Source organism: Entelurus aequoreus, linkage group LG05 (genome assembly GCF_033978785.1).
Source record: "Entelurus aequoreus isolate RoL-2023_Sb linkage group LG05, RoL_Eaeq_v1.1, whole genome shotgun sequence".
NCBI lineage: Eukaryota > Metazoa > Chordata > Actinopteri > Syngnathiformes > Syngnathidae > Entelurus > Entelurus aequoreus.
Window position 1 is genome coordinate 28,148,044 of NC_084735.1, and position 11,570 is coordinate 28,159,613.

The 11,570-nt window shown below is 39.8% G+C and overlaps 1 protein-coding gene across 7 annotated transcripts in view; it reads right to left on the reverse strand.

The window, feature by feature from the left end:
• LOC133650405 (myocyte-specific enhancer factor 2D homolog) overlaps positions 1-11,570 on the reverse strand; it is a 28,251-nt gene that overhangs the window by 4,503 nt on the left and 12,178 nt on the right. For 2 of the 7 annotated variants that reach the window (XM_062047608.1, XM_062047607.1), the window contains exons 7-12: positions 7,677-7,858; positions 7,423-7,452; positions 5,618-5,747; positions 5,354-5,522; positions 5,033-5,101; positions 2,764-2,814 (exon numbers count right to left, since the gene is read on the reverse strand). In XM_062047608.1, the coding sequence (XP_061903592.1) occupies positions 2,764-2,814; positions 5,033-5,101; positions 5,354-5,522; positions 5,618-5,747; positions 7,423-7,452; positions 7,677-7,858 (631 nt within the window). The remainder of the gene's footprint in view (positions 1-2,763; positions 2,815-5,032; positions 5,102-5,353; positions 5,523-5,617; positions 5,748-7,422; positions 7,453-7,676; positions 7,859-11,570) is intronic. The other 5 variants (XM_062047613.1, XM_062047612.1, XM_062047610.1 and 2 more) reach the window with 4 other exon arrangements.

The window sequence follows — 11,570 nt, forward strand, 5'->3', positions numbered from 1 at the left end:
TACACCCTGGACAAGTCGCCACTTCATCGCAGGACAACTAGAATTATTTGATACTTATTTTAGAATGCAATATTGTTCAAAATACGACACTTACTATGTATGTCAAGCTTGTGTGCGATTGCGCGCTGAGCTGTTGTGTAGCTGCTAGCTCCTGGTAGCCTATAGCCTACCATGTTTACTTTTTGTAAACCACTTCACTAAATTACACAAAAAGACCAACTTTGAAGGGAAAGTTTTGCACAAGTGAACACGCTACAAGACTGCTTGTATTAAACATTTTACAAGCAAACCGATATAAGCTGATACTTTTTTTTTTTTTGCTATTTCAAAATGGGAATGGGATACACCTACGAAAATTAAATTTAAAGTACCAATGATTGTCACACACACGAGGTGTGGCGAAATTATTCTCTGCATTTGACCCATCACCCTTGAGGGGAGCAATGAGCCGGTGGCCGTGCCCGGGAATCATTGTAGGTGATTTAACCCCCAATTCCAACCCTTGATGCTGAGTGCCAGGCAGGGAGGTAATGGGTCCCATTTTAATAGTCCGGGGTTTGAACTCAACGTTCTACTGTACTTAGAATTATGTCCACTACAATAGGTGGCGCTATGCTAGGGCTTCACGATTCATAGAAATGTATTTGAATTTTAATTAGTGCGGTAAATAACCGCAAGAGGCTGAGGTTTTGTTTTTTCCTCCGTCGTCACCGGCATTTGAGTGACAGCCATGTTCTCCAACCAGAATTGCGCGCAGCACTGAAGCACGTTTATTTAACAGTAGAATTAATTGAACAAAGTGACCCGTCTTTTCAGGCTAACAATCTTTGTCTTGGCGAAGACTGGAGCGAGGCGCCGCCGCCAACACTCGCAGTACAGAGAGCTTTGTGAGAAGTAACACACATTAGAAGGAAAAAAATAAGATTAAAAAGGCAAATATCCCGTTGTTGGAATATTTCTGCTTTAAATTGGATAGACAATTTGAGCCCATCAACACGAGCGGAAAAAACGTTATCACGTGATAGCGGTAAACAAAAAAAACATTGTCCAACCTAATTTTTCCAATTGGGAAAAAAATGCACTTTAAGATGTTCAATATCTATTTCGGTAAAATGTTTCCCTACAGAAATGAGTCCATTTTATTTTTTGTTTATTTATTTAGTATAAAAGGTATTTACCTTCCAGTTACAGCACAATGGTAAACAATTCTACACTAATGACAAATAAGTTAATATCCTTTTAATTACTTGCACTATTATGATTACATTGCATTATAATCCATGTGTAGTTTTTATCAATTATTTATTCAGTTAAAGAGCATGATGTAGACAAAAGCTCTTATTCTGTCTGCATAAAGCCAAATGTTTTTTGAAGTGAATATTGCATATTGTTTTAATGTGTGGCACCTCGAGATTAGAATATGTTGATTGACAGTCTAAAAGTAACATGTCTTCCTTCACTTGTTAGCGCACTTTTATGCATTTTATGTAAAAAATGTAAATATCGCAAATCGTAATTTTGGCGAGAGCAATGGCATTTAGGTTTTTTCTCAAAATCGTGCGGCCCTACACTATGCCCCCAGATAACCCTGTAGCATTTAGTACTTGCAATGGCTTAGGGCACGGATGTCAAACGTGCGGCCCTGCGAATAGGTTCAATCCGGCCCGCAAGATGAGTTTGCAAAGTGTAAAATTGAGTTTCATTTTTAAATGAAAGAAACTGCTGTTCTAAATGTGTCCACTGGATGTCGCAATAGCAATTCTGTTAGGGAAGCAAATCGTTTATACCGGGGCGAGCAAGTATACCAAGCTAGAGGTACACCCAACAAACAGGAGTAAAATAAACAATTGGTAACCCCACTTAAAATGCTGCATGAGACACTGCACATTGATATAGTTCTGTGGAAATTATTGTCTTATGTGCCAATTTAAAGAAAGTGGAAAGTGTGTGATTTACTGCAATACTGTCAGTCTTTTAAGTTTGTAGTTTTGGTTTGTTAAAATTGTTCAAACATTGCACAGCTTTTATTCTTCTATGGCTACAAAGTGATGCCTACAAGGCAGGGAGTAACTCAACCCACTTGAATAGTTTCTACCACAGTTTGTAGAGTTAGCACAGGATTAATATGTGGAAATGACAAATCAGGTAGTTGATAGAAGGTAGAAGAGTTTTTATTTATGCTTTACTTTGTTTTTTGTTCAATCTTAGTTGGGCTGTGACTTATAAAGTTTTATTGCTTTGTAGATACCCTGAGATTAAGTTCATTTTGTTTTTGAAACTGCACCAATTTTTTCTTCAGAATTTTACTATAGTTATTTGTGATATGTACATTTTCCAAATGTGTTTTGCTGAAGTAAAACAAAGAAAACAATCTGAAGTTGTCGTAGTTGTATTTTTAAGTTATTATGCCATGATTTTACCCGTCGGGCCCACGTGGGAATAGATTTTCCTCCACGCGGCCCCTCAGCTAAAATGAGTTCGACACCCCTGGCTTAGGGAAAGTCCCAATCAAAACATGTTATGGTTGCGTTTATGCTCATTAGTTTGCTCAAACTCCTTCGGGAGCGTCTAATGAAAGGAGTCAAGTCTTTGCCATTCACTTCCATAACCTACAAGCACTGTTGGGGCCTGGAAGCGTGAAATGATCACCATGAGTGGCCTGACCTAAGCATGAAAACCATGTCAGGGACTGCACACATGCTCAGGAGGGGGTGGGTTCAGCCAAAAGCACGCACACAGGAAAAAGGAAATGGGATACAGTACCGGCCCAACCACTCATCTCTACCCAAGAGCAGGTTGGACGGCGAGCTGAGACTGTGGGGAGAAAAGAAAAGGTTGGAGGCCTGCGTGGACATTATTGACGACAATAATGTCAATCATGTCTGAGCAGCGCAAACAACTCTTCCTGTCTGCTGTACAGACACCATCACACCACAAAAAGACATCACACATCCATGTCTTCCTGACAAAACAAACACTAACAACAAGTAACACACCAACAACTTTACAGACACACAACGCCCACAGAGACACTGTGTGTGCTTGTTTGTGTACGGCTTTCTCTTCAAATCCTGAGCTTTAAATACCTCATTCATTACCTACAACATTAGGTACACGTGCACAATCTAACATGACCCAAAAACAACAAAGATGCATGGTTGTAGACAACCACACATCCCACCCTAATGCTACAGTTACTTATGACAGTATAAACCAGTGAAAGTGCATGTAATATATTTTGTGTACCAGTGTTAATTTTGACAGCAGTTTTTAATTTAGTTGAAGTTAGTCTTTTCACTACATTTGTTTTAGTCAAATTTGAGTCATTTAACTTGACTTAGTTTTAGTCAATGAAATTATATCATATTTTAGTCAGCTAAAGTTACAGTAAATGTAGTAAACTAAAATATAAAGTATAAAAGGTAAGGCCTAAGGAAAGCACTTTTATTTAGACAGGCTGCAATGCAATTGTTTAACACAAAAGTAGCATGATCTTATGGTCATTTCTTGCTCGACGGGTAAATGCCAATAAATGTCTTTCGGGCACTTTATATTTTTTATGCTACATCTCTGACAAAGCAGGTATGTATCTGTCGTGAAACGGAGTTACAATGCATTCCCTCATCATAACTTGTTTATGAGGGCAGGGGAACCAGAAGCAGCAAATACACACATGTGGCGTTGCAAATGTCATCCATCTGTCCATCTTCTACCGCTTGTCCCTCAGGCTGGCCAGGAGGCGCACACACATACTACAATGTGGAACATGTTAAATCCATACAGGTTTATTTTGGTGGTGAGAAATTCAACTTCTTCATCTCACAAGAAAAATCATCTGATTGGCTCTCCTTTGTTACTAACTCCCGGCCATTCTTCCATATGTACACTGTTTAAGAACTGTGATTGGATATATTCCGAACTTGCCCCTCCCATCTAAATGATAAATGGGTTATACTTGTATAGCGCTTTTCTACCTTCAAGGTACTCAAAGCGCTTTGACAGTATTTCCACATTCACACACACATTCACACACTGATGGCGGGAGCTGCCATGCAAGGCGCTAACCAGCAGCCATCAGGAGCAAGGGTGAAGTGTCTTGCCCAAGGACACAACGGACGTGACTAGGATGGTAGAAGGTGGGGATTGAACCCCAGTAACCAGCAACCCTCCGATTGCTGGCACAGCCACTCTACCAACTTTGCCACTACAAAACAAAATTAAACATGATTGGATTTCATTTTTGACAACATTTTTGTCTCGTTTTTATTCTTTGAGTAATCTGTCAGTTAATTTAGTTATCGTCTTAGAATACATGCATTTGTTATTGTTGTATTTTCAGCAGGGAAAAATAGGTTGACGATAATTAAGAGAAATTATTAGTCAATGAAGTGAACATTGTTTACAGTGTATATACAGTATGAATAATGAATCCATTATGTTTTGGCATAGTTGTGTAAATTATTGTGTACATTGTATATGCATACTTTGACTGCTCTGTTTTCATAAAACGAAAATGTACATGTTACATTTAATCTAACATTTAGATCCTCAACTGTGCAATTTTGTTTGTATCAATAATGAAGTTAACATTTTGTGTACCTAATTTTAAGCGTTAAATCCCCAATCATAATCCATCAATGTTTTGCAATAGGTGTAACTCCATTATGTTTGTTACCTTTCTTAGGAAGAAGAAAGTAAACATTAGTAAATATTGATATAAATGTAACATGCCTAATAGTACACACTGCTGCCTTTCATGCAGATGGGCACGGGTTCAATTCCCAGCCAGGGTGCCAGCTATTCGAGACATTCAGTGTCGGAAAAAACAATCCAAATTATAAACAAAAAAATGCAATTGACTACATGGGCGACTGCTATCAGGAAAATCCAAATTTCTAATACAATAGGCATATTAGATAATGCTGGTGTACCTATAAGGTGTCCAGTGAGTGTGTGTTTAATGCCTGTGATTTTAAGGTGTGATGTGCCCCAGCAGACACAAGAGGGCGACATGTGACACACACAGACACACCTCAGATTGGCAGCCAGACTGGACACCTGGCTAGACAGCTCGCTGCTCTGTTTGTCCACACCCCACATGCTGTGGACAAGAGGAAAGAATACACACTTCAAGGAGAAGGCGCTAACAAAAGTGGGGTGTCGTGACCCAAATCCTGTCTGATGTGTGTGTGTCATCACCAGGGTTACAAAAATACCCTACCAGGTCCAACCTTCTAGTGTGAAATGGTGAGATGCTGGTGATTGTCGGGAAAAAGGTGAAATGTATAAATATATAAATGTAAAGTATGAATAGGATCCATCCAAGGTGTAAAAGAAGACAAAGAGGACTTACACCAAGTTGCTGAGCGATGCAAGACTAAGTTGTTGCTGCTGTTGTGTTTGCTGCTGTTGCTGGGAGATGGTCTGCTGCGGTTGCCAAGACGCCACGCTGCTGGGCAACAAGCCGCTAGGAGACGCCAGGGCGTGTAGCGCAGTAAGGTCTGCACTCGTCAGCTGGTACTCTGTTTTTAAAAATATAAATACATATTCAATTTTCCATGAGCTGGGATAGATCCCTGAATGACCCTCAGTAGGATAGAAAAGCTAGCGTGATCACCTGTGTTGTACGCTGTGGGCATGGCAGAGAAGGGCAGCCCCTGTGCCATGAGGCTTGGCGTGGCCACCGACACCACAGGTGTGCTGAGGGTTTGTGCCACTTGGGCTCCGGCTGCCAGCCGCTGGGCATTCTAAAACAGAGGAAGCCACCCGTTAAGTGCCACTCTTTCATATATTTGCATATGCAAACATTCCCTCATGCTTGAAATGACAATGAGGGGTTGTGCATGTTGGTTTCTTCATAATAAACAATTGTCTCATTTTCTCTATATGAACTATTACATTAAAGGCAAAGTCAAACAGACAATGTCATGGAAATGACATTTATGGTGCCCCCGGTGGGTTGTGCTCTAAATACTTTGTATTACAGGTATGCTAGCATGTTTTGCACACAGTTTTATCAACAGTAGACAAATAGTCAATGACTGAATCAAGATATTTGCTTGTTGGCGGCCATGTTTTTCAAACAATCTTCCTCACATTTACACACAGCTGTGTACCAGATTTCATATTGATTTGGCTAAACCACCAACCATGGATGTTTTACAGAGCGCATTGAGCTGTGTGAAACATTTCAAGTCAGTCTGACCTGAGGGTTTTTGTTTTTTTTAAAAGCACAGGCATCACAGAACACAAATACACAGTTAGGGGCTGTATGACACTTAGCTCAATTTCCTCACATTTGTTGCTGAAAACATGCCTTTAATGTAACACAAATTGTTTAGTGGTGGAGGGTGAAAATGGTTCGCTAGTGAGAAAAGATCATGCCATGCGGTGTTTCCCCACCAAAACTAGAAAAGGAGGATACACCCATCTTTCATATTTGATAGAATATACAGTAGAGCTTCGCTTTGTCGCACTTCCTCACGTAGTTCCACTCTCCACTTTAAATTGTAAACAGCTTTTTTTTCCTTCATAGTAACTTAAATAAAAAGAGGCTAGAAGGCAAAACAAGTGCTGACTCACAGGTCTATTGAGTCAATATTACCCAGCATGAAGATGCTAAGACAAGATGTGATGTTTTTAAGTACCATATTGTATAACAGGTGTCCAACCCTTTTCTAATGTGAACCAAGTGCTGAAAAATGAAACGCGTTGATTTGTATTTATCTATATATTTTTAAAGTTGTAAAAAGACTAATACAACAATATATTAAATACTCTTTGGCATTAGTTAACATTAAAGCTTTTACTCTTTAAAAAGTCTATTTTTCCCATTTTTTGCTGGTTTTGGTCAATATCATTCGTACAACATGCCAATAAAAATTTGCTATAAAATGCACCCCAGGACACTTTGGACATTCTGCATGCATTTAGTTGCTCTACATTTAAAATGTGTTAAATAACTGAGAGGCACATTTAGAGTATCAAAATCAGACATTTTAGGGCTCTGGGAGCCTCCATTATTCACACTTTTTCGCCATTTATTGGGGGTCTCAGAATGTAACCCCTGGAAACAGTGAGGATCTACTGTAATATAATTAATATGCTCGCGCACGCACACACACATATGTGTATATATGGCTATATATATATATAGAAAATAATAAAATGTGTGTTTTTTTTTTTTAAACAAGGGGCATCATGGTGGACATACTGAATTAGATAATTCATTTATTGAAAGAGTATAACTTCCGAGACAAGACTACATAACACCACGCTCATGAGGTCTGAACCACATGCTGTCACAATGAACACTATCCCCAGAAAAATGAGAACGTCATCTAGTGCGACCATGCTAAAGACGCAGGAAGTCGTCCAAAACCACTGACTCATGCGGGGGGATGAGGGTGGGCTAATATTCACCTCGTTTACCAATTCCAGCTCATCGTCTGTCTGTAAAGGGCGGTAACAGAGAAGGTTACAACTTATTTTAAACGGTTAGTAGAATGTGACAAAACTACAGTAGAGTGGGAGTGGCCTGTAAAAACAAAACAAGAAAGGAGAAAGTACAAGCTACAAAATGCGCTAGCGACAGTCAAGAATGCGGACTAAGGACTCTTGGTGGAGGTTTCATCTTCAACAAGTGTTTTGACTTTTACAAAATGTAACCAGCTCACCATTTGCATCAGGCTCTTCCCGCCCTGAGAGGTGATGACGCGGAGGTCCGGCTTGCGGTTGTTAACCATCTGGGGGCTCTGAGGCGGGGGCGGAGACTTGGCTGGAGCCACCTTGCCCAGGCTGTTGCCGTTGGATACGCCCAGGAGGCCCGGGGAGGCCCTGGCACTGGTGTAGCCGTTAGCTGAGTAGAGGTAGACGCAGTCAGTCGCCGCACAATTTCATTCGTCCATGATTGTGCCGAGTTCGCAACTTTGACATATCACCACAAAGTCTGTTCATATTTTTCACATCTTATCTTGGATAACTGCCGGACTTCACAGCATTTATGTTTGTATAAGGCGCCAACACTCTTTCTAAAAATATAGATTACTATTTGAGTCACACTAGAGCAGTGGTTCTCAAACTTTTTTTGTCATCCCCCACTTTGGACAAGGGGGAGTTTTCAAGCCCCACCTGCCCCCATTGCCCCAACAGAACGCTAATGCCAAGCTTAACATTTTCAAATTTATCGAACATCAAGTAACATCAAGTTTTATACTTTCAAACTCAATAACATAAAATAAAATCAAGTTCAATAATAAATAAAATAACTGTGCAGCTGTGGTATAACTTGCATCAAGTTCAATATCAAATAAAATAACTTGCATCAATTCAATAATAAATAAAACAAAAGTGTTATAACTTGCATCAAGTTCAATAATAAATCAAAAAAAGTGTTATAACTTGCATCAAGTTCAATAATAAATCAAAAAAAGTGTTATAACTTGCATCAAGTTCAATAATAAATCAAATAAAAGTGTTATAACTTGCATCAAGTTCAATAATAAATCAAATAACTTGCATCAAGTTCAATAATAAATAAAACAAGTGTTATGACTTGCATCAATTTCAACAATAAATAAAACAAAAGTGTTATAACTTGCATCAAGTTCAATAATAAATCAAAAAAAGTGTTATAACTTGCATCAAGTTCAATAATAAATCAAATAAAAGTGTTATAACTTGCATCAAGTTAAATAATAAATAAAACAAAAGTGTTATAACTTGCATCAAGTTCAATAATAAATCAAATAAAAGTGTTATAACTTGCATCAAGTTCAATAATAAATCAAATAACTTGCATCAAGTTCAATAATAAATGAAAATAAAAGTGCCACTTTGCAATCTTTGCCAAAAAAAGGAGGACAGGGCAAGTGAACATGAGTTTTACAGTACTCCAGCATTAGTGGCTGCAATGAGCCTGTTTTGCACTGCACAGCTTTTCAAATCGGGGTTGCAGGCTTGACACTGCCACTGTTAAAACCTCATTGAATTCGGGGCTGAGCTGCCTTGACGCGAGTGTTTCCCAGTGAATGACACATTGTGTCCAATGCGCATTTGGCGCAACCCTCTTTATTAGAGCCTGCAGCCCGTTTCTTGACTTTGCCATGCGCGCCATCAGAGCAAAAGCCCACACAGTTTTCCCATTTAAGGTCGTGTTCTTTGAGGAAACTGTCCATTATCTTGAACAGCTCATCAGCAGTGGCTCTATTTTTTATGTATTTGCAAAACAGCAAATCCTCGCACAGTGACTCGCCATTCACAAAGCTTCCGCTTAGCCCCGCCCCCATTAGTTACTGTTGCTGTCTGTCAAACTTTCGCTCCTACCTAGAAATGTAAAGCATACAGGAAAAATAAGTAATTTACATTTATCTAGGGCAGCACGGTGACAGAGGGGTTAGTGCGTCTGCCTCACAATACGAAGGTCCTGGGTTCGATCCTGCGCTCGGGATCTTTCTGTGTGGAGTTTGCATGTTCTCCCCGTGACTGCGTGGGTTCCCTCCGGGTACTGCGGCTTCCTCCCACTTCCAAAGACATGCACCTGGGGATAGGTTGATTGGCAACACTAAATTGGCCCTAGTGTGTGAATGTGAGTGTGAATGTTGTCTGTCTATCTGTGTTGGCCCTGCGATGAGGTGGCGACTTGTCCAGGGTGTACCCCGCCTTCCGCCCGATTGTAGCTGAGATAGGCTCCAGCACCCCCCGCGACCCCAAAAGGGATAAGCGGTAGAAAATGGATGGACATTTATCTATATAGCGGATTTCACAGACAGAATCACAAAGTGATTTCCAGTGTGTATAGAAAATGAAAGCATAGTAAAAAAAAATAATCAAAGAATATAATAATAAAAAAATAAAATAAATCAAACTGAAATTTCCTCCCGTTCCTCGCGCCCCACCTGTCATGTCTCTATTCCCCACCAGTGGGGCGCGCCCCACACTTTGAGAAACGCTGCACTAGAGCAAGTTCGGACACAGGCAATTGCAGTGTCTGTTAGCCCAGGTGAAGAGTCAGTTAAGCTACAACTAACCAGCAGCAGGCTGGAATATTCCTCGTAGAATATTACATAACATGCATGTTTTTTCTGTAGTGACTGTGCCAGAGGTGGACATGCATTCTACTGAGGTGCCAAATTTTGACATGTTAAATCTATCGCAGCACCCGTCACATAAATTCCTAGATGTGATCAAAATTATTTAAGGTGCACTGCACAAAATAGACGTAACGTTATTAATACTAGTACTACGGATACTATTAACAAAAATGCCTCAGAACAGCCCACTACCTATAATATGGACTTTTTAAACATCAGATAATTGTCTCCCAAAACATTATTAGTTAATAAGGTCATTAGCGACAACAATCTTAACGTCATCGGTCTCAGTGAAACTTGGCTAAAACCGGATGAATTTTTTCCGCTTAACGAGGAATATCCTCTAACTATACGAGTGCACATATCGCCCGTCCCTGTAAAACGGGTGGAGGGGTTGCACTAATATCCAATGAAAACCTTAACCCTAACTCAAGTACCTAAGTAATAAATATAAATCATTGGAGGTGCTTACAATGAGGTCTGTCACACTGCTACCTCTCCATCTGGCTGTTATCTATCGCACCCCTGGGCCCTATTCAGACTTTATTAGTGAATTTTCAAAGTTTGTCGCTGATCTATTAACACACACAGATAATATAATTATAATGGGGGATTTTAATATCCATATGAATAACCCGTCAGATCCTCCGTGCGGGGCGCTTCAGACTATAATTGATAGCTGTGGTCTTACACAAATAATAAATTAAGCCACGCATCGCAACAGTAATAAGATAAACCTAGTCCTTGTCCTGGGTGTCACCACCTCCAAAGTTATGGTACTCCCCGTACACTAAAGTAATGTCCAATCACTACCTTATAAAATTTGAAGATATGACTCATTGTCAACAAGCTACTAATAACCAATGCTTCAGCGGCCGCAACATTAATGCACAACTACGACTCTTGCTGGCCTACTGCCTTCTGTAATGGCACCATTCCCAAATTACGTGGGCTAAATCGATAACCTCACTAACAACTTTACCACTGCTCTGCGCAACGCCATTGATAGTATAGCACCGCGAAAGCTAAAAAAGGCCCCCAAAAGGCGTACCCCTGGTTCACGGAAGAAACCAGAGCTCTTAAACTATCATGTAAAAAGCTGGAACGCAAATGGAGAGATCCTAAATATTTGTTCAATAAAGTAGCATTGCTAACCCAACAAGGGACTCCTCTCAGTAGCTCTACCCACTCGGCTGAAATTTTATGAAATTCTTAATAAGAAAATTTCACTCATTAGAAAGGAGATTAAAAATAATGTGTCCCAGCTGCAATTTGGTTCTATAAACGCAGATACGAATGTATGTACGACGGATATTGCTCTACAAAATAATCTCTCTTTTTAAAAAAATAACATAAGAGGAACTGCTGCAAGTTGTAGATGGGACAAAACAAACATGTTCACTTGAGCCACTTCTTGGGAAACTTATCAAACGCTGTTTGTAATATTAGAACAATCAGTGCTAAATATTATTAACGTAT